This window comes from Danio rerio, chromosome 8 (assembly GCF_049306965.1).
Source record: "Danio rerio strain Tuebingen ecotype United States chromosome 8, GRCz12tu, whole genome shotgun sequence".
Taxonomy (NCBI): domain Eukaryota; kingdom Metazoa; phylum Chordata; class Actinopteri; order Cypriniformes; family Danionidae; genus Danio; species Danio rerio.
This window is the reverse complement of record NC_133183.1, coordinates 12,496,719-12,520,000: the sequence shown is the minus strand read 5'-3', so window position 1 is coordinate 12,520,000 and position 23,282 is coordinate 12,496,719. Positions and strand designations below refer to the sequence as shown.

General features: G+C 35.0%; 2 protein-coding genes across 6 annotated transcripts in view; both read left to right on the top strand.

The window, feature by feature from the left end:
- slc66a1 (solute carrier family 66 member 1) overlaps nt 1–11,518 on the top strand; it is a 15,571-nt gene extending 4,053 nt beyond the window's left edge. Inside the window, exons 4-10 of one of the 4 annotated variants that reach the window (XR_012383706.1) lie at nt 1,810–1,939; nt 2,796–2,883; nt 7,004–7,158; nt 7,252–7,344; nt 9,321–9,506; nt 10,591–10,910; nt 11,022–11,518. Coding sequence is in view for 2 of the 4 variants with exons in the window: in XM_005166732.5 (XP_005166789.1) it covers nt 1,810–1,939; nt 2,796–2,883; nt 7,004–7,158; nt 7,252–7,344; nt 9,321–9,506; nt 10,591–10,677 (739 nt within the window). In the remaining 2 variants the exon portion in view is untranslated. Of the gene's footprint in view, nt 1–1,809; nt 1,940–2,795; nt 2,884–7,003; nt 7,159–7,251; nt 7,345–9,320; nt 9,507–10,590 lie in introns of all 4 variants that reach the window. The other 3 variants (XR_012383707.1, XM_005166732.5, NM_001013303.2) reach the window with 3 other exon arrangements.
- A 4,851-nt stretch (nt 11,519–16,369) lies between these two features.
- nr1h5 (nuclear receptor subfamily 1, group H, member 5) overlaps nt 16,370–23,282 on the top strand; it is a 29,352-nt gene continuing 22,439 nt past the window's right edge. The window contains exon 1 of one of the 2 annotated variants that reach the window (XM_005166733.6): nt 16,370–16,882. The gene's annotated coding sequence lies outside the window, so the exon portion shown is untranslated. The remainder of the gene's footprint in view (nt 16,883–23,282) is intronic. The other variant, NM_001123241.1, reaches the window with a different exon arrangement.

The following is a 23,282-nucleotide window of genomic DNA, read 5'->3' as shown; positions in this document are numbered from 1 at the left end:
AACTTTACCTCAATATAAATGGCTTTCAATAGATGTTTGGTGTGTTATAATGAGACAATATATGTATATATAACTATTTGAACATCTGGTGTGGGTTAAAAAAAGAAACATAAATATTGAAATTTGTCCAAATTAAGTTTTTAGCAATGTACACTATTAATCAAATATAAAATTTTATATATTTACAGTAGGAAATTGACTATAAATATTTCATGGTTTAATCTTTTTTTTTTCTCTCCATAAATAAAAAGTCAATCATTTTGAAAAAAATGTTTTGCCATTAATATACCTGTACAGCATAAGACTGGACTTTTGTGGTCCAGGGTCACATATTAGAAATGACATCATGTTAATGTAGATGCACATTTACACTGCTATTTTTAAACTTGAGGTAACTACAAATTGACACTTTCAGCAAGGATCCATTCAAGTGATAATTTGGTTATAAAATTAGGTAGTTAAAAAATTCCCTCATTTACCTACACTCAAGTCACATGGTACTAATCTATTTTGAGTTTCTTTCTTCTGTTAAACACAAAACCAGATATTTTGAAGAATGTTGGGGGTAACACTAATAACAATCATTCATTCATTTTTTCATTTCGGCTTTGTCCCTCTATTAATCCGGGGTCGCAACAGCAGAATGAACTGCCAACTTATCCAGCAACCCACCTCTGGGAAATATCAACACACACATTTACACTCAAACAATACCGACAGTTTAGCCTACCCAATTCACCTGTACTGCATGTCTTTGGACTGTGGGGGAGTCCGGAGCACCCACAGGAACACAGGGAGAACATGCAAATTCCACAGAACTGACCCAGCCGAGGTTCGAACCAGCGACCTTTTTGCTGTGAGGCGACAGCACTACCTACTGGGCCACAGCTTAGCCCCTATTGACAATCATAGTAGGAATAAAAAATACTTATGGAAGTCAATGGCTGTTTTGTCTAGCATTCTTCATAATATCTGGTTTTGTGTTCAACAAATGAAAGAAACTCAAACAGGGCTGGAACAAGCAGAGGATGAGTAAATGATTGCAGAATTTTCATTTTTGTGTAAATTATCTTTTTAAGCTGAACAAAAGTGATGGTAAAGACAATATCAACATTTACTGAATATTTGCGTTTGAAGTTGATTCTCAGTTTTTTTTATACTAATCAATGGATCCTGGCAATAATCTCACAAAACATTAAGCAGCAATTTTGAGCATTTATATTTGGAAACTTTTCCATGGTTTGTTGCATGTAATTATATATGCACAGTATTTAAGTGTAGTTACTGTAGTGTTTGTGTGAGTTTCCTCAGGGTGCTCCGGTTTCGCTCACTGTCCTAAGACAATGCTAAATAAGCCACAGTGTTTGTATGTGTGTGAATGTGAGCTTGTATGGGTGTTTCCCAGTACTGGGTTGCAGCTGGAAGGGCATCCACAGTTTAAAACATATAGTATATAAGTTGGCAGTTCATTCCGCTGTGGCGACCCCTGATGAATAAAGGAACTAAGCTGAAGGAAAATGAATAAGTGAATGAATAAATACTGTAGTGTGTAACAACTAAAAGTGTTACCAAATATTTACATTGCTGTGACCAGATTCTTTCATAACTGTTTTTTTAAAACTGCTATTACAATAATATTTAAGATATATTTCTATATATTTTTGAATAACTAAATGCATAAGACACTAATTTAGTTTTAAACCTTACAGATAAATTGACCCAACTACTAAAAATATGAATGGTAGCGTTTATATGAAGTGACATGTTTTGCACATGTAAGTAATGGGATCTTTCTGACTGTTACTGTAGGCAATACTACAGTTCCTGCAAGACAGGAAACATGGACAGCGCTCTGTCTATCTGGTTCCTCTTATTCTGGCTGGCGGGTGATTCGTGCAATCTTATAGGGTCATTTTTGGCTGATCAACTTCCTCTACAGGTACAGGATCAAAAAACACATTCATCATTTTTGTCACATTGGATATAGTCTGCTAAATGAATCGAATGTAGACTATTTCATTGTTTTAATTGAATGGTCTTAGTATTGATGTAGTTTAAACTAAGACTGGATTTATATATATATATATATATATATATATATATATATATATATATATATGGCTGATTCCAGCGTTATGGATGTGACATTTGCAGTAGAAATTCAAAACATAAATTTGCAGAGAAAGTATACGTTAACATTATATTGAATCATCTGTTTATATTTTCCAAAACAACTAACAACAGAGTTATGGGATCAAAAAAATTCAATCTGTGAACATTTTTATATTTTAAATGAGGAAAATAAACAAGTGTTATGGATGTGACAAAAAAAGTCTGCGAGTTTACAGTATACAACATATTTCGTAAAAAATTCTGTGAATTAAACTGCACAACCCAAAATAAATAATTCTCAACAAAAGGATAAGAGTTGGCTCTTTATAGAACAAAACTGATTGATTTGATTTTATTTTGAAATTTTTGCCATTTTGAGGGAAAATCTTTGTTATGGATGTGACACTTTTTCGTTATGGATGTGACGGATGTGAAATTGCCATTTGTTTGACTTTGGTAAATCAAATATAATAGTTTGAAAACATTGACAGAGACATTTTTAAGTATTTTTAAAGTACTGTAAAACACTTGCCTGCGCAAAAAATGTAGAAACGGTTTCGCTATTTTGGTGAAAACATTTTTCTTTTCATGGCAAGGTTGACATTTTCATGGAATTGCTCATATATATTTAATAGTTTATTATTATTATTTGATATTCTTCAATCCCTTATTTTTTACTACAGAAATATACAGCTGTCTACTACGTCGTGGCAGACCTGTTAATGCTGGCCATGTACATGTACTATAAACTAAAGAATAAAAGATCTTCAGGTGAGTTGGAAATTATACGTCACTTGTGACCTGTAATTTAGGCTAAATGTGTTCTAAGTGGGCTATAACTATGTAAAACTATGGGTGAATGTTTCATCATCATTCAGCATAACAGATATATTCATGAAAAAATTGAACAAAAGACATTTTGAATCTGATAAAATAAAACTCAGATTTTAAATGATTAAAAATACCTTGCTGAAAAAACTAGTGAATTGAAGAAGTATTAAATTGATCTCCTTAAATATGTTTTGAATCTGTCAACAAATGATTCTTGTTCTAAATTTGCCGGACAAGATTTGTTTTATATGTAGAAACTGTTGTTTCACTCCAATACATTTTACAGGGTTCCCACAGGTCATGGAATTTTAAAAGGTCTTTTTCAGACATTGACATCAGGAATTTTTGATTTTTCTTGCAACTGATGAAAATAATTTTTTATACCATGTTACTATGTTGTTTCAAATGTTTTGTCCATTGTTATTGCTGTTATTCACTGTCTTTATAATATTTTCCCTCTTGTTAGCTGGCAATCAAATAGCAACCAGACTATACCTTTTTATTGCTTAATGCTCAACCAGTCCCTTCTGTATTTTTGCCTAAAATGACTAATGTGACTAAGACATGACTTTTCACAAAATTTGCAACAATATTTACTAACTTTCTTCAGTTGTTTTGCTATTTAAAAACAATACACAAATTTACACTGTACCATGTGCCATCTATGGTATCACACACCGGATGAGCACTTTTGATGTGCGAGTATGATATAAAACAATGCAAATGGTGTGGCATGAACTAGAGAATTTATCCTGACTATAGCCAAAATCTGTGGTAAATGCAGCAATTAAAAAAATGGCAAGCTCTACAAAATGTTGTGCCATTTGCTTGATTTTTAATTAGGTTTAGCAGTTACAGAATCGATTGATCAACACAACAGCTGTTTGTTTTCATATTCACTGCTGAGACTACAGCTCTGCACAAGACTTTTGGCCAGCGGAGAAATTATAACAGTCGTGCCGAACTGAGTCTGGTTCTCTCAAGGTTTTTTTTCTTCACTCGCCTATTGGTGAAGTTTTTTGTCCCTCTCCATTGTCGCCACTGGCTTGCATGGTTCAGGAACTGAAAAGCTACACATCGATGAATTTGCTCTTCAGTGTTTGGACTCTCAGTAATGATTTCAAACCACACTGAACTGAGCTAAACTGAACTGAACTTAAAGGTTCACGAAACACCAAAACACATTTTTTGAGCTGTTGACAGTCGTATATGTGTCCCACACTGCTAAAAACACTATTAGGACACCTATATTTCAATAAAAAGTGTAAATTTGTTGTTTTTGCGTTATTTCAAGCAAATTCGTACTTCCGGTTTGAAACAAATTTTTGAAGATGAGTCACGGTCATGACATAATAGCGTTGTATTCCAGCGCGCAGACTGGACGTCTGTGCCAGAGTGTGTCTTATTACGTCTTACAGTGTGATGCATTAATGCATGAGTAAGGCTTGGTTCAAACCAATCAGCGCGCTCTATTGTGCAACTTCATTAATATTCATTACTGTCACAGTGCTTAGACGACAGACACACCACGTTGTGTTGGCAAAACAAGCGTGAAGTGTTGCTTTTATAGTTTGCTACAGTTAAGTTTCGTTTTCATTTTCTCTCTGTGAGAGCTCAGTGTCACGTGTGGATTACAGTGTACGCGACGCTCGACAACAATAACTTACGTGTCTAAGGAGGAACATTGTTTACCTGAGAGCTGTTCTCATCTGCAAACGCTGAGATCCGGATTCGCTTGTAGTATTCACTTCATAAAGACGCGGCTCTAGTTGCTGGTGATTGTCCTGTCTCTACAGATTTGGTAAGTGAACGACCAGTGCTCTTTGTTTATTCAGTTTGTTCGTATCGAACAAACTATTTCACCGAGTGTAAACATGTTAGCACCACAACCAAACTTTAACCTCGTGTAGGGTTTTTACCGCATTTTGTGACCGGAATAACACACGCAACTTTCTGACGCTACCCTTTGTGTGCATCTAAGTTTCCGGGAAATGCGGAGGTTTTTTTTCTCTCATTCACCGTGCGGTATCAAACATTGCATGAAAAATACACGCTTAGAGCAGTTCCTCGAATCAAATATCTTGTTTGTCGCGAGGGGCATGAATGAATTCCCTGAATGAAAGAGCCAAACTGCAGTTAAAGTTCACCATTTAATAATTTGGCAAATAATTTGACTACACATGTCCATGTAGGTTAAACACCATCACTTTCTACTGTGTGTTTGTGTGTATTTTGACTCTGAAACTCGCGCGTGCCCAAATAGACACTCCCACACCATCCCACTTTTCTTCCTCCGACACTCCCCCTAAACAGAGCTGGACACGCCCACTTTTCTGACTTTTTCCAAAGTAGAGGTGTAAAAAAAACACCCTGCTGAAACGAGGGGGTTTCATGGCCCTTTAAACACTAAAAACTGAACTACCCTGATTCAGTAACTATGACCATTTATGTGAAGCTGCTTTGACACAATCTACATTGTAAAAGCGCTTTACAAATAAAGCTGAATTAAATTGAATTGAATTCATTATCGGCCTCTGAAATTCAGTCAATAAAAGTCAGAGAATACGACATTTTGCTTGCGCCCCATTCACACAGGTTGTCAGCGTCAACACTTCCTATTCACTTTGAATGGGTGACGTCAGGCATTGCCGAACTGCATTGTGGATTTGTTGGCGCTGCTTCAGAGGCGCTACTCGCTGCAGAACTTGGGACTAGCTCAACTGTTCAAGATTAAAATTCATTGATCAACATTGAAGATTAAAACCTTTTTCATGCTTAACCTACAGTTAAAGTCAAAATTATTAGCTCTCCTGTGAAATTTTGAACCTTCTAAAAATATTTCCCAAGTGCTATTTAATGGAGAGAAGATTCTTCAATACTTTTTAAAAACATAATAGTGTTAAAAACTAATTTCTAATATCTGATTGTCTTTGGCTTATCTTGTTGTTTCACATGTTCTGCTTATTGTTATGGCTGTTATTCACTGCAAATTTTTATATTATCCCAGTCACATACATTTACCATTCTATAACTTTTTTTTCTGCTCAGTGCCCAATCAGTCCCTTCTGGAAATTGTGCACACATTTTTTTGCAGCCTAAAATGATTGATTTCGGCAATGACTTTCCTCATAATGTAACTTTCTTAAGTTGTTTTGCTACAAAACAATACGCAAATATTCACTGTGCAATGTCTATCAAAGTATTATACAACAGATGCGCACTTTCTATATGCAAATATGATGTTGTTTAATAAAAAAATAATGCAGATGGTGTGGCAGGAGCTGGAGTATTTATCACGGCTATAGCTAAAATCTGCAGGAAATCTGCAGCAATAAAAAATGGCAAGCTCCTCTAAATTTTGGCCAGTGATTCACACAACAGTTGCCTGTTTTCATATTCTCTACCGGTCCCTGATATTCAGTTATTCAGTCAATAAAAGCCAGTGAATTTGACATGTTGCTTAGAGTGGGAACCCTGCTTTTAGAGAAAGAAAAAGTCATGATATAAACGTGTTAATTTTATTTGAAGTTTTTATGAGTTGTTATATGCTTCTGTCAAGTTTGATCAGTTTTAGGTTTTTTAATTGATTTAATTTGATTTTAGATTTATTACAACTATTATTATTTTGTGTTTTTAATTATTTTATATGCATTCTTTTCTTTGTATTCATCCTTGTTTGTATCTTTAACTGTTGCACATTTTATGTCTGTAAAGTGCCTTGAGATGCTACTTTTTAAGGCGCTATATAAATATAAAGTTTATTAATATTATTTTGTATACAGTATGTATATATTTCAGCCAAAGCATCATTTATAATTTCCTTTGAAAATTCTGATTGTCAATAATCTTTCAAAATCGTAAATGCGTATTTCAGATTCATTTTAATTCCTCCAAGCAGTCTGTGAGGATATAACGGCATGATTTAGATTAGGAAAGCAGATTTGTGCCTCATGCAGTAATGAAGAGAAGAGATGGAAAGCTCTCAGCTCTACATTCACAGTCTCTTATAAGAATGTGCTGCTGCCTTGCTAATTCATGGAAATGTTTTTCTCCTCCACAGACCGTGCACTGCTAAATGCACTCAGCGTGCTGTGTCTTTTAGGAATGACATCTTCACTTCTCAGTATCCCTCATTGGTCTCTTGAGGATCAAATGCCCTCAGGATTCAGAGGTCGAGCACTACTGGCCCTGGAGGAGGACAACGGTGCAGTGCAGGTAATGGAGGGACTTTCAGCATTCACTCGAGCTGCAGTGTACTTATTTATGTGGTTTTAATGTTATTTTGGTTTGCCACTTGATGTTTTTCAGCCATTCAAAACAAGAGAGATTATAGGCTTTGTTATCGGCTCTATTTCTTCAGTACTGTATTTATGCTCCAGACTGCCACAGATTTACACCAATGTAAGTATTGCTGCATATATACGTGTTTATAGATGTTGATCTAAAAACAATCAGAATATATTTAGGGTTTTATTTTACACCAAATAATGATATTTTCAGTAGTATTTTGTTTTGTCAAATATAAATATCAAATTTAAAGAGGACTGAGGCGATAATTTAGTGTGCAGTTTATGAGCTAATCGCAAACATTTTAGGGGGTTGAGTAAAAATATAGGTGGGCTATAGCCCCCTTAAAATAGGCCTAGCGAAGCCCATGTATTATTGTCTTATTCAGATTAAGGTAAATCATTCGATCACTGATGTCTATGTAAACCAGAGATGCCCAAACTAGGGCCCACTGGCCAAAGTTGGCACATGTTAACCTTTGATTTGGCCTGCCATCCCATCTGAGAAGAATGGTAGAATGATGGAGAAGCTTTAGAGATTGTCATTTCAAATCTAAGGTAACTTTTTGTTTGTTTTATTGATAAAAGCTAACTGGAATTAAATGTTTTAATTAAATGTTGTAAACTAATCAAATTTAGTTGTAAATGTTCATACGGTCACCTGATGGATAGAGGACAATGCAGAGACTTTAGTGAGCAAATCAAAGCAAAGGCAGATTCTGCTTGACTTGTGTGTTCAGCATTAAACTCCACTGTTCACTGTTATAACTTAATTGCAGTACGTTATCATTTTAAAAGTTATACTGCATTAGTAAATATGATTTAAAGTAAAGTTTTTGATTTATTTTATAAATATTGTAAAATAAATGTGGAAATTAACCATGGCAACTTTATATGTGATATAGTTTGATATATTTACCTTAGACCCACGACTCATGATGATATTTGGTTTTGGCCTTTTGTATGATAAAGTTTGGGTACCCCTGATGAAAACGTAATCACTGTTGGTAGATTAAATAATATGATCTATTTTAAGACTTAAATCAATAATAAAATTCAAACAAAAAGTGACTATGCACTAATGTATAACAAAAGCTATTCTAAACAAGTAGGTTTTATGTTTTGCTTTAAAAAAGTGCCACATTTGGTCTTCCACCTATTTCGATAATTTTGTTCACATCAGCATTGTAAAACAGATTATACTGCATTTTATTTTCTAAAAAGAAGAAACTATGTATTTGGGACTATTAAATTGCCTGCCATTGCTAGCTGTAGAAGTGCACATAAATCACTGCAAAGCACAAAAATAATTGTAAAATGAATTTGTAATTTTAACAGTTAAAAAGGTGCCTTGCACAACTACAAATCCACTATTTATGGTACTGCCTTGATGCTGACTTGCATACATTGACAGTCATTTTACTTGTACAGTTAAACATTACTTGAAAAACCTGAGAATAATAGAAATTGCAAAAACTGGTGAAATGTAGACCATCTTGAAGAAATATTTAGGTAAGAATTCACATGAAATAAAATGTCTTTAAAATAACATAATGCTAATTTTCATTCATTCATTTTTTCTCGCCACATCGTAATGAACCACCAACTATTTCGGCATATGTATTACACAACGTATGCCCTTTCTGCTGCAACCCAGTATTGGGAAACACCCATACACATTCACATTCATACACTACGGCCAATTTAGTTAATTTATTCAATTCCCCTATAGTGCTTGTCTTTGGACTGTGGGGGAAACCCACACCATCACTGGGAGAACATACAAACTCCACACAAAAATTTGCAACTGGCCCCGCCGGGACTCAAAACAGCGACCTTTTGCTAAGATGCGACAGTGCTAACCACTGAGCCACTGTGCCGCTCCAGGCTTTAATTTGTCAATGCAAACTAAAGTGTCATATTTATTTAAATGATTTATTCCTGAGTGCAACGTTCCTAATTGCTTTGGGGACTCGCATCTGTTATTGATGAATGCTTTTAATACAGCTGCAGTTGTTTTACATTAGCATGCAGCGCTCATTGACTGATTTTGCTTCTTGGTGTATTTGAAATATGTCTTGTTGCCTGCAGTTTCAGAGGAAGTCAACAGAGGGCTTGTCGTATTTCCTGTTTGCTCTGGTGATTCTGGGAAACACCACATACGGCGTGAGTGTTCTGCTGAAGAACCCAGATCCAGGACAGGGAGAGGCCAGTTACATGGTTCACCACCTGCCCTGGCTCATCGGCAGCCTCGGAACTCTCTCACTAGACCTGGTCGTATCCTTTAAAGCCACATTGCAGATATTTCATCCATCTGGATTTATACAGCCATGAGAATTATATTATATATAATATCAGCACAGAAAAATAATAATATTTAAATTCATTCTGAAAATCTTAGAATGAAACTGCCATGGGAAAACAATTATATGTATATAAATGTATATGTTTATAGATTTTATTACATTGTTTTTTTGTTTTTGTTCAGTACACCAAGATAAACCATTGTTTTTTTTTCTTGGAAACAAGCTTTATGAAGCAGATATTAATAAATTAAGAGAACGCTTGAAAAGTTTTGATTTATATTAATTAATTTCATTTTATTCTTTAATCTACTGATTAAATTAATCTACAATTTCTTTTTTTGCATTAAATGACAAAAGAGTTAGACATTTTTATATTAATTTTTAGACAATGGTAGGGCTGGGCGATTTGCCTTAAAATCAAAATCTTGATTAATTTTCACTCTATTATGATTAATTAACTTTTTTTTGCCCTCATAGTTTTGCCCTGACATTATTATGCTCACATTTTACAAATGAGAATTTTTTTTAAATTACAGGTTCTGATTGTCAATTTCGCTTACCTTTTGATTAATCGCCCAACCCTAGACAACAGAATACCAATGTTTTTCTGATCACAGTTATAGTTAGTTTAACATTTAACATTGTTAACATTTTTGGAAAACAATTCTCTATGGAAATGCAGAAGAAGTGTTACCAGACCTTAAAAAACTAAATAAATATTAACTTTTAATTCAGATCCATACTTTAGAGTGTCTAGAGAATAGTGTTATTTCAGTTTTTTATTTTTATTTGACCACAATAAACCTTGTCCTCAAATCCTGCTTTAACTTAATCAGTTAGTCAGTTCATGCAATTTAGCACCAACACGGTTTGTTTTGAGAAGATGCAGTCAAAGGTCACATGACTAATGTTCTGAGCAATATTCCATAAACATTTCAGTCACTGTATGTTTGACCTCCTGCTTCACTGAAGTTCCCATATATTGACAAAAAGCCAGATTATCTGAATCACGTGTACTCATTTCAGCTGTTTTTTGCCTTAGCGCTGTTCTTCAGATATCTGTGCAGTTTATGATGTACAGGAAATCTCCACAGGTTTCTGCAGATACAGATGAAGAAAGGGCTGCGCTTCTGCAAAACTGAACTACTCATTCCTGCTGTGACTGCATTAAAAGCTGATGGATGGTTTTTGAGCATCACATTTCACAAAAATGCACAAAAAACTTGAGTTTTATTTACATTTTATATCAATAGGTTTTATTATAGCGAGCAGCATCAGTGATTCTAATTATTATTTTTGTCTCATAGTAGTTGCTGTTCTTAAAGGGATAGTTCACCCAAACACAAATAAACAAACTTTTATTCATCGTTCACTTGTTCAAAACCTATTTGACGGTTTCTAGCTTTAAACACAAAAGAAGATGTTTTGAAGAATGCTGGCACTCATGGACTTTGATTTTTTTTCTCTACTATTGAAGTTCAACCAGCATTCTTCAAAATATCTTCTTTTGTGTTCAACAGAATAAAAAAACTCATAAAGGTTTAAAACTACATGAGGGAGAGTAAATGAATGGAAGTTTAAAACTTTGCGTGAACTATCCCTTTAATTGTTACCAAAGGGATCATTTACACACTTGTACTGTACTTCAGAACTCACAAAAGCTTTTATTTTTATTTTTTCAACGCATGCAATCTTGTAAATTTGATGTACAGTGAATTAAGTGCTGCATACAGCAGACTTGACTGAGGAAGACTTGTGAAAACGGGCTTCTTCAGTCTGTGTACTGTAATCTATTAAGTATCAGTTGGTTTTGTTAAGATGTTTTTAATCTTTATATGGTGGCCTTGATTATGCACTGCACCTGACCGTCAGTTTGTAACTTCTTTTATTGAAGTTCTTATTTTGAAGTCTTATTTGACTTTGTGCCTGTTTTCTTTTCTGTATCACAACACACACTAAAGATCTTTGTTTTCTGGGGCCAAACAGGCTTGAAGTATTTCTTTATCTGTTGTTTGTGTGATGAAGATAGTGTTTGTTTCTGTTCTCTTTATATGTTTCCCCCAGGTAAATCATCAGTTTTCTTCTGTTGTCTTACAAGTGAGAAGGGAACAATTTCATCTAGCAGGAATTAATTGGTTTGTAAAAAATGGCCGTTAAATTGCAGGAGTGGTAGCCACATCTGAAGAGATGTGGAGACTGAAGGTCAGCACAGCAAACAAACTAACAAAAAAAAAAAAAGACTGGTCTTTCTAGTACATATATCGAAATTCTTATTCATTCATTCTCCTTTGGCTTAATTCCTTTATCAATCAGGGGTTGCCACAGCAGAATGAAACGCCAACTATTCCAGCATATGTTTTACACAGCGGATGCTCTTTCAGCCTTCCACCAATACACACTCGCATTCTCACACGCACACATACACTACGGCCAATTTAGTGTATTTAATTCACTTATAGCGCATATCTTTGGACTGTGGAAGAAAGTGAAGAAACCTGGAGGAAACCCACATGAATGTTAGGAGAACATGCAAGCTCCACACAGAAATGCCAAATGGCCCAGCCGGGACTCGAACCAGCGACCTTTTTGCTGTGAGGTGACGGTTCTAACCACCGTTCTGCTGTGGCCCTCCTTAATTTATATTTTGTTAATAAATTATTTTGTTTTCAGAATTAATGTAAAGAATGACATACATTTTTCCATATTGAGTGGTGTAGGTAAAATAAGCTTGTTTTCAATCTGAAAATAGTTTTACTATATTTGCAGATAATTTAGCTGGTTTTAAAGGCACGGTGGCTCAGTGGTTAGCACTGTTGTCTCACAATAAGAAGGTCACTGATTCGAAAACCCGGATGTACCAGTTTTCATTACTATGTGAAGTTTGTATGTTCACTCCATGTTCATGTGGGTTTCCTTTGGGTGCTCTGGTTTCCCTCACAGTACAAAGATGTGCAATATAGCCAAATTGGATGAACTACAGTTGAAGTCAGAATTATTAGCCCCCCTGATTTCGGTTTAATGGAGAGAAGATTTGTTCAACACATTTCTAAACAATAGTTTTAGTAACTCATTTATAATAACTGATTTATTTTATCTTTGCCATGATAACAGTAAAAACTATTAGACTAGATACTTTTCAACACACTTCTATACAGCTCAAAGTGACATTTAAAGGCTTAATTAGGTAAACTAGGCAGGTTAGGGTAATTAGGCAAGTTATTGTATAATGATGGTTTGTTCTGTAGACTATCGAAACAAATAAATAGCTTAAAGGGGCTAATAATTTTGACTTTTTAAAAAATTAAAAACTGCTTTTATTCTAGCCGAAATAAAACAAGAGTTTCTTCAGAAGAATCAATATTATCAGACATACTGTGAAAATTTCCTTGCTCTGTTAAACATCATTTGGGGGGAAAAAAAACTAAAAATAAAGGGGGGCTAATAATTCTTAGTTCAACTGTAAATTGGCTGTAGTGTATGAGTGTGTGTGTATGTATATATTTATGGAAAGTGTATGGGTGTTTCCCAGTACTGGGTTGCAGCTGAAAGGGCACCTGCAATATATAATACATGCTGGAGTAGTTGGCTTTTCATTCTGCTGTGACGACCTCTGATGAATAAAGGTACTAAGCCGAAGGAAAATGAATGAAAACAAAACAATATTTTTTAATTGTCTAAAACATGCTTATTGATTAAAGAATTGATTGGTGTTTGGACTAAAAACAAGATGTAAACTATTAAGAAAAGCATTTTTTTTTTTTTTTTGCAATGAGCTCCGTAATGCTTATTCACAAATCTGTTATTTGCTATAGAGAGCATCAGTGGCTTCTTCAGCAGAACATGCTCCAAAAGTATTTCTTCCACTCTGTTAAAAAATTGCAAAGGGTCCACACAATCTGTTCATGTTGTCCCAACACAAATCGATTAAGTTTACATAACGCTAGTGGACTGAACTTAAAATAATTAAGTTGTCCCAAAAAATTCTCAAGAATTGTTGTTCAGCTTATTTTAATAAAGTAGTTTGAGCAAGCAGCAAAAATAGTGTTATTTTACACGTTCACACAGATGTTGAACTGACTAAGATAATTCATTTTAGCGTGTTGTGAAAATGCTCCTGTTCCTCTCTAGCTGTAGAGGATAGTGTAGTTGAAATGGCAGGGGGATGCTGGAAAATCAGTCGATTGTGGAGGTATTGATGTGTTTGATTATTTATAGGGAGTCTCCTGTCTACTGATTGGATAATAGTGTTATTACTAATGCTGGACTGAGTGTGTTAATTTATTTATAAAATATCACTTAAACAATAATCCAAAAGTTTGAAACAAGAAGAATCGCAACATTTCTCATTATTTTTTGTCATCTTTTTTCCCCCCTATCTAATACTTTTTGATTTTACTTGTATTTTAGTTAACTAAAAGTTTTTGATTAGTTATAGACAATAAGAACATTGATCTCCATTTAGAAACAATTTAGTGATAAATTTGGTTCCTCATGCTGTTCCTCACTATACTGTACATATAAACTGCAAACAAATGTGTCAAATTTCTCAATTTCACTAAACTCACAATGCATTATGGGACTGCTTTATTAGCAACGTGTATCGCTGTTTATGGCTGCATCCAAAATCACATTGGTGTGCACAGGGTATTTTGTAACCATATAAAAATAAGTGTTATTGATATTCTACGTTCACCATGTTGTTTATATTATTATGATATTATTATCAGTCATGTCACTGTACTGCCATTCAGAAATCCTCTACTGTGGCCTCATGGGACAGTTAAGTGTTCATCGAATGCACATGTTAGTAGTAGGTCATCAAGGTTGTTCACTTTTTTCTGGCCTGTTCACACCAAGCACAGTGCATATAAAGATAAATATATTTGCGTCCTCAGTGACGAACAATTAAAATCAGTTTATTTTTAACTTGCTTTTCATTCTGCATTACCCCATTGTAACCAGCAGATGTACCACTAGCACATCTGACCAGGGACTCTTTATCTTTCTTTTATTTATTAGTCCAATAAAATCAATTAAGCGATTGTATCCAGTGTAGTGGACAATTCTGTCTGTAGCTTTAAATTGCACAAGTGCTTTATATTTAAATGCATTCTGACTGGCTGTCTGTGTTTTTATCGTTAATTAGCTGAAAAAAAAGTGTTGTTAAAGTGATCCCAGTGATCTTGTTTCCCTACATCTTTATTATTATAGTGGTGGTCTGAACTTCATGTGGTGGCACGGTGGCTCAGTGGTTAGCACTGTCGCCTCACAGTAAGGTCACTGGTTCGAGTTAAAAAAAATGTAAATTAAAAACTAAAAATTATTAAATCAAGAAGCATTTTCTAGACAAGCAAAAAAAGAATGTCTTGTTTTAAGAAATAATATGCCAAAAATTAGTCATTTGTTTTCTTAAAACAAGCAAAATATCTGCCAATGAGGCAAGCAAAATAACCTAATTTAAAAGGGAAAAACAAGTTTATTTTGCTTTCCCCGTTGATTATTTTGCTTGCATATTATTTCTTAAAACAAGACTATACACTCACCGGCCACTTTATTAGGTACACCTTACTAGTACCTAATAAAGTAGTAGTACCTACTAGTAGCCTTTAGATCTGCCTTAATCTTTCGTGGCATAGATTTATCAAGGTACTGGAAATATTCCTCAGAGATTTTGGTCAATATTGACATGATAGTATCACGCAGTTGCTGCAGATTTGTCAGCTACATCCATGATGCCAACCTCCCGTTCCACCACATCCCTAATGTGCCTCATTGGTTGGAGATCTAGTGGGTGTGGAGGCCATTTAGGTACAGTGAACTCATTATCATGTTCAAGAAACCAGTCTGAGAGGATTCACGCTTTATGACATGGCGCGTTATCCTGCTGGAAGTAACCATCAGAAGATGGGCACAGTGTGGTCATAAGGGGATGGACATGGTCAGAGATGCTCTTCTGCATGTCTCAGTTGTAAAGAGTGATTGAGTTACTGTTGCCTTTCTATCAGCTGCAACCAGTCTGACTATTCTCCTCTGATCTCTGACATTAACAAGCCATTTGCGTCCACAGAACTGCCGCTCACTGGAAATTTTCTTTTTCTCAACATTCTCTGTAAACCCTAGAGATGGTTGTGTGTGAAAATCCCAGTAGATCAGCAGTTTACTGAAATACTCAGACCAGCCCGTCCAGCAGCAACAACCATGCCATGTTCAAAGTCACTTGAATCATCTTTCTTCTCCATTCTGATGCTCAGTTTGAACTGCAGCAGATCGTCTTGACCATGTCTACATGCCTAAATGCATTGAGTTTCTGAGATGTGATTGGCTAATTAGAAATTTGTGTTAACGAGCAGTTGGACAGTTGTACCTAATAAAGTGGCCGGTGAGTGCATTTTTTTTTTTGCTTGTCTAGAAAATGCTTCTTGATTCAAGAACTTATAGATATTTGGACTAAAAAAAAGACAAGCATGAGCTTTCAGATGCAGAATTTGACCAAAAGTACGCTTTGTAATTGTAGTATTAATCCTTCAGAACAATCTTGGTGCCAACACTCCCTTAAAATACTGCCTATATAGTCAACCCACCATAATCCAACACATTTATAATTTCAGAAATAACCTTGGCTCCTTGTTCTACCCCACGGTTCATATCAGCAGCCCATGGAAAAACACGTCAATGTTGTTTTTCCCTCATTACAACAGTGGCTGTCATTAGCATCCTGTGAGTTAAGAGCACCAGGCCGCAGATTGTCCCCTCTGAAGGGCCACCCATGGAGCACAAGAGCGGCTGGGGGTCTGGGACTCAGATAAAGGGGTCTGAATTTGCGTGCGTCCAGCTGAATTGTGTAGTGACACGTGGGAGTGTGTCGGACGGTTGTGAAACGCTGGCCGGAGGAGCGGCAGGAAGAGCGGAGAGAGATAGCGAATGTTCATCCATCAGTTAGATGAACTAGAGCTGTTTATAAACACAGGGGCTGCTGGGAATGTTCTAATGAGGCCACTCATTCACATCGTGCATGATCCGTCATTATTTCCCTTAAACTGCTCCTCACTCCCTTTATGGGATCTTTGTTTGATTGAGTTTAACGTTTACGCCAACAGTACAGTTGAGTTTTCTCATTATGGTGGCAGGATAATGTTCAACGTTTCGTTTTTGTGTGTGTATTATCGACTTTCCTGTGTTTAAAGTTGCACAGATATTGGTATGTGTTTGAATTAATGGTTTGCGTTGGAGGGACGCGCTGTTTGTTTTACGCATGTGTGTTTGGCAAGTGCTGGATGTCCAGGCTGAACTGCTGTCAACATCACAAACGCAAGAGAGATCCAGCACACACAACATCAGCGCTGCATGGTGAGTACATGAAATCTGCTTTCTCCACTGACTGACAGTGCTAATGATTCATCAAATGCTCAATGTATGTGGATTGATTTTTGCATATGCATTTCAAGAAATAGTTTAATGATTCGTCAAATGCTCAATGTACACTACCGGTCAGAAGTTTGGGGTCAGTAGGATTTTTTAATGTTTTAAGATAAGCTTCTCCTGTTCACCAAGGCTGCCTTTATTTAATCAAAAATACAGCACAAATTGTGAAATGTTATTACACTATAAAGTAACTGTTCAAAAGTTGTTTATCAATTATTTAATAATGGATTCCAGTGAATTTTGAAGAAGAAGCTTCATTACTTCAGTCATCAGGCACATGATCCTTCAGAAATCACTCTAATATTCATTATTATTATTTTTATTAATGTAATAGTAATTAAAACAATTATGACTGAAGTAATCATTTCATTTGAAACTACATTCAATAAGAGAGCAGTTATTTAACATTTTATTTAACATTTTTTTACATTTAATAAATGCCACCAAAAAAAAATTGAGCCCAAACTTGACTGATTACGTGTACATGGATTCATTTTTGCATATGTATTTCAGAAATTAGAAAAATTAAGTGATTCATAAAATGCTCAATGTATGGGAATTTGTATTTCAAGAATTAGAATTATATTTTTTTTAATCAATAAAAAGATCGAATTGTGTAAGAAAGTCAGTAAGTACAGCTGTCTTTTTGAACAGACGCATATTTTGTTTAAATAAACATCCCAGAATGCACTTCTTAACGCTGGTTTCTTATCTCCATAATAGAACTAAATATTAAATTGCTATATTTAGAAGAGTTCTCTAAGTTTATCTATCTATCTATCTATCTATCTATCTATCTATCTATCTATCTATCTATCTATCTATCTATCTATCTATCTATCTATCTATCTATCTATCTATCTATCTATCTATCTATTTATTATTTATTATTTATCTGTCTGTCTGTCTGTCTTTGAAAAACCTTTTTTGCTCACCATGCATTAATTCTAAACTACTATCAATACAGTAAACTATTGTCAACTATTATATTTTAACTATTAACTATATAAAAACACTGTTTATTGTATTATTATATTGTAAGAAATTGTTCCTCTGATTTAAAGCTGAATTGTTAGCATTATTTCTCCAGTGTTATGTCACACAATCCTTCAGATATCATTTTAATATGTTTAAATTGTTATAAAGAAATATTTGTCATTATTATCAAATATTTTTATGGAAACAGATTCAAGTTTCTCAGCACGATAGAAACTAAATAAATATCTATGTTTTATTTTAAATGTAAATCATTTGTAGCCTTCTTTAAAATCACTTTTACATAAATAAATCAAATATAAATTAAAATCCTACTTTTAAACTACAGTATATTTTGTATTATGCTAAAGCAACACTGTGTGTAAAACATCACTGTAAGTTTTGAAGATGCTTGAGTTGATATAGTTTAGAGCTTCCTATAGCTAAACAAATGTTCTGCCTGTTAATACATATTCTTAAAGTAGTCTCACACAGCAGACCTTACTATCTGCAGCTCTTGGCTTTGTTGGGTCAGTGTGATCGGGACAGTTCTGTTTCCCAACATCCCAAATCCAACAGACAACTTAAGAATGTTTGAAATGTTGGCATTTGTTGAGCGGCCATTTAGACATTCACTTCCATGTTTATTCTGTCTGCGAGCTGCTACACCAGTCAACAGCACAAGCAGAAATCAATGACAAGTTGCCGTTTGATCAATGCACACTTTGTTTTTAATAGAGCAGACTGCTTCAATTGCGTTATCTACACCTCGAATACCTTACATTTCCATTATCAGCCTTACGTCAGTCTGTCCCGATGAACCGCTGTTGATAATCACCTACATTCAAAACACTAGCAGCACCTCTGGACTTTAGTCTAGCACTGTTCGTCAGTGATTCATGCTTAAGTCTGTAAACACAGCCTGGCTACAAGCAACTAGCTAACATCAAATAATATGACAGATAAATAAATGAGGAAATAGTGGATATATACTCAAAAAATGTTTAAATTACATATTTAAAATGAGCTGAAACAGCATTATTCTTGAGTTTTTAAAAGTTTTTTAAGACAACTTACTTGTTTTATGTTCAATCCACTTAAAAATTGTAAAAACTAACAAGTTAATTCCTTCATGTTGTCTCAACACAAATGGATTGTGTTGAACCCAGCCTTTTTTACAGTGTGGTGCTCTTTATTTTTAACATGATGGCGGTGATCTTCCAATGCAAGCTGTACTCCCATTAGATTGTCTCTTTCAAAATGTTCACATAAAACAGTGGTTCTCAAAGTGGGGGTCGGGACCCCCTGAGGGGTCACGAGACAATGATGGGGGGTAACCTGGTGATTTCCAAAAATGTATTGGTTTTTATTAAACCATAAGAATTACCATATTTTATCCATAACCTAACTGAAGAGAAAAAATAGTCATTTATAGTTAATATAGTTGTAGTAGCTTATAGTTACTAGTTCTATTGGATTGCAACCCCTGGGGTAATTACCTTATATTAAAGATGCACCAATAGCGTCAGATACAGCAGATTGAGTTTATAACACCAGGTTAAACTTTCTGGCCCATTTACAGCACTGACATACATAAAAAAATTAAACGGAGAAAGACTTGGGTCTATTGGTGAGTGTGCGCCATTGCATGCAAGGTTTCTGTATTTATAACCACCTCAGAGGATAATGGGGGTTGCGAGTCACTGGCATTGTGGTTTTGGGGGTCGCGGGCTGAAAAGTTTTGGAACCCCTGACCTAAACTCTTGAACATAAAACAGAAAAGCTCATTGTCATTTATGAGATATTTTCATTTGTACAAAAATGCAATCACTTAATAACAAAAACCTCACTTTTGTCTTTTGCATGTTCTTGTGAATTATGTGGGATTTTAAGGTGATGCTCACGTGGTTTTTGGGTGTGCCTTAAAATTAAAGACAACTGTGCAAAAAAGCACAATTAAAGAAATTTATTAAACTATCAGGGCTCTGTTTTAACAATCTAAGTGCAAAGTCTAAAGCGCATGGCGCAAAAGCATTAGGGGCGTGTCTGAATCTACTTATACTATTTTAAGGACGGAAAAATATACTTTGCGCCCAGCACATGGTTTAACAGGGTTGTGCTTATTCTCTTCATGAGTTTTGGGTGTGTTTTGAGCATAACGTGCATTGATCCAGTTAGAGTCTCATCTCTCATTCCCTTTAAGAGTCAGTTGTGTCACGTCCCTTACATTTGCTATTTACATGGCAGACTTTGTAAGTGAAAAAAATAAATGCTTCACTATCAAGAAAACAGTTAAACAGACCATCTGCAGCGCGATGATAAAGAACGAGTCTCCTCCATTCTGCCTCTTTACTCCTTTTCTTTCGTGGATAAGGAAACAGTGTTGTACACACTCCACTGAAGACATCCATCAGTCTACATACTTAATTTTGTTTGTTAAGCGCAAAGATTTGTTTTAAAACTATTTCTAAATTCAGTTCTAATTTCCAGCAAACGAATAAATGAACAATTATAATGAAGTGTGTTCAAAAAACTGAGTTATATCCAAACACATGTCCTATTCTTATGCCCCATATCGTAATGCATACATCTCCAAAACCCAACATGTGGACAAATCTAAACTTGTTTTTATTAAAACAAATATAAATATGCATATAATAAATACTAATAATAACATTATACAAATGCTAATTGTCATGGATAAACTGAAAAAGCCCCCCCAACAAGAAGGCACGAGGTAGTGGTTTTTCCTATTTATGTAGAAACTAATATTTTGTGTAATATTTTAATCCTTTGACTTTTTCTATGTAATGATCTTTGTGTATTTCTGTACATCTTGTGTGTATTAAGTATTTTGTAAGCGTTTACGCTAGACTTTAGATCAGCTTTCAGTTGGTAAACAGTGTAGTCTATTGCAGTTCCTCAAAATAGCAACATGCCAACAATGCGCTTTAACACACCTTTATTTTAGACTGGAACACAAGTCTACAAAGTGTAGCAAATGAATTTGCTATTCAAACAACGTGGCGCAAAATGTGAAAATTGCTGTTGTACTAGCAACAAATCGCATCCTGCACCTTGTATGATATGGCTCCTACACTCATGATTGTGGTGAATAATGTGATTTATTTGTCACAATATTGAAACTCAACATTTTAAATGTGTAATTTAAACAGTTTGTGTTTATTAACAATTTCTAAACTTCTGCCTGAATTAGGTAATTTATATTTTTTAAGTAAACAATCAGATGTAAAAGACACCAGATACATCTAATCACCTAATTATAAAACGTATAATGTACAAACAAATAAGTATAAAAACAAATAAATTACAGTGACATAAAATATTGCCCCATAATTGAAAAGTTAGCAATTTAGAAAAGTTAGACTTTTTTTTTTGTCTGAAGTTCGACATTTATGAGCATGACGTGCATTAACCTCTTAATAACCCGAAGACCCATCGTCAGTTATTCTTTAAAGGAACAGTTCATCCAAAAAATGAAAATTCTGTCATAACTGACACATCTTCCACTCTGTTTGAGTTTCTTTCTTCTGCTAAACACAAAAGAAGATATACTGAAGAAACCACCAGTGACTTCCACAGTAAATTTTGTTCCTACTATAAATACCAGTGGCTCTTTTTCCCAACATACGTCAGAATATCTTGTTTTGTTCTTAACAGAAGAAAGAAACCACTTTAAGTGTGAGGAAACGTTGTGGAAATGTTCACTTTTATGCAAGCTATCTTTTTAACCATAGCTAATAGCTCTCTTTTATTGTTAAAAAAAAAAAAAAAAAAAGCTGTATAAACTGTTTTTCACACTAAGAATAAATGGTTCTTCTATGGCATAGCTGTGAAAACACCTTTATTTTAATTTTGTTAAAGTGAGCAATGGTTATCATACACTAAAGCCATGTTTATTTACATTGTGGCTATTTATGTTCTTGTGAAAAATGAATGAGTGTTCAAACTCATTGGAGCGTTGCTCTCTCTAACCTCATCTGGAACCAAACTGTCCCAGAAGTTCAAAGAAGGTTGTTTTGTTAATCGTGCAAAGTTTTTTTCTTTTAAGGAAAGAACCCACAGATATTGTGATGGATGGCATGGGAGCGATAGCAAAAAATCCCTCCCTTGGGTCTCAGAGGCACTAATGATATCTATATTTCGACACAGCAAAACTGAGGTCAGCCTTTTTCAGATGCTACCACAATAACGCCATGGAGGATGTTCTCTGTCAACACAACGAGCGGGACACGAGAGGGCACGTGTAGCAGCCATGTCTTAATTTGAGTTTTCAGGAAAGGCCACCCCCTCCATGGGGTCTAAAGTATATTGGGTGGGAAGGTTAGATTCCTGCAGTCCTCAATCTTTTCAATGTCAAAGATTAACTGCATGACAAACAGAGCCGTGGCAAACATAGCGTGTATAAACACTCCCTTCAGCTCCAGAGATGAGCTGCATGTCCCTCTGTCAGTCCTCTGGGAAACAGAGAGCGACCCACACTGTCACACAGAGAGTTACTGTAAGTTAAAGTTAATGAGAACTGGAGGAACTATCCTTCAGAGAATTGATCAATGATACAGGTTTGATTTTTGGCATCAATGTTTTGAAGAATTGAGCACTGGAGGTTTCTGAGAACTCATGAGTCATGCAGCTGATGTACTTTGACTGAGTGCTCAAAGCATTGAAGGGTTAGTTTACCCAAAAATGACAGTTCTGTTCATCCTTATGTTGTTCCAATATCTGAGATTCATCTAGAGATTCTGTTCATTTTCATAACACACATGAAGATATTTTAGATGAAATCCAAGAGCTCTCTGATTGCTCCAGAGAAGTGCAAAGTCCAGGAAAAAACCAAACAAAATCATTGTTAAAACTGCCAATGTGTTTTCGGTGGTTCAATTGTAATCATATGAAGCTACAAGAACAGTTCTGTGCACCAAAACAAAAAATGGCTTTGCATATGTATTTTCTTCCTCATCATGTTGTCAGGGTGAGTATTTACGACAACATATTACCATTAGAGTAAGCAGCGCAACATGCAAGTTTGGTACAGCCCTTAGAAAATGCGCATATCTGATGCAAAAGTGTTTTAATCTAATTTAGGTTTTGTTATTAGAGCTTTGTATGATTAAAGTTAAACCACTGACGACACAATGGTCAACTGGTGACCTTTCCAAGAGGGTGGATGGTGTCAACTACATATATATGTATAGGATTTCTATGATCAGACCTATTAACAATAATAGGACTATTGGTCCCACTTTATAATAAGTGAGACTTATACCTGTGAACTTGCATAGTAACTATGTGTAGGTAGTATGCAACTACAGTGTATATACAGACTGGT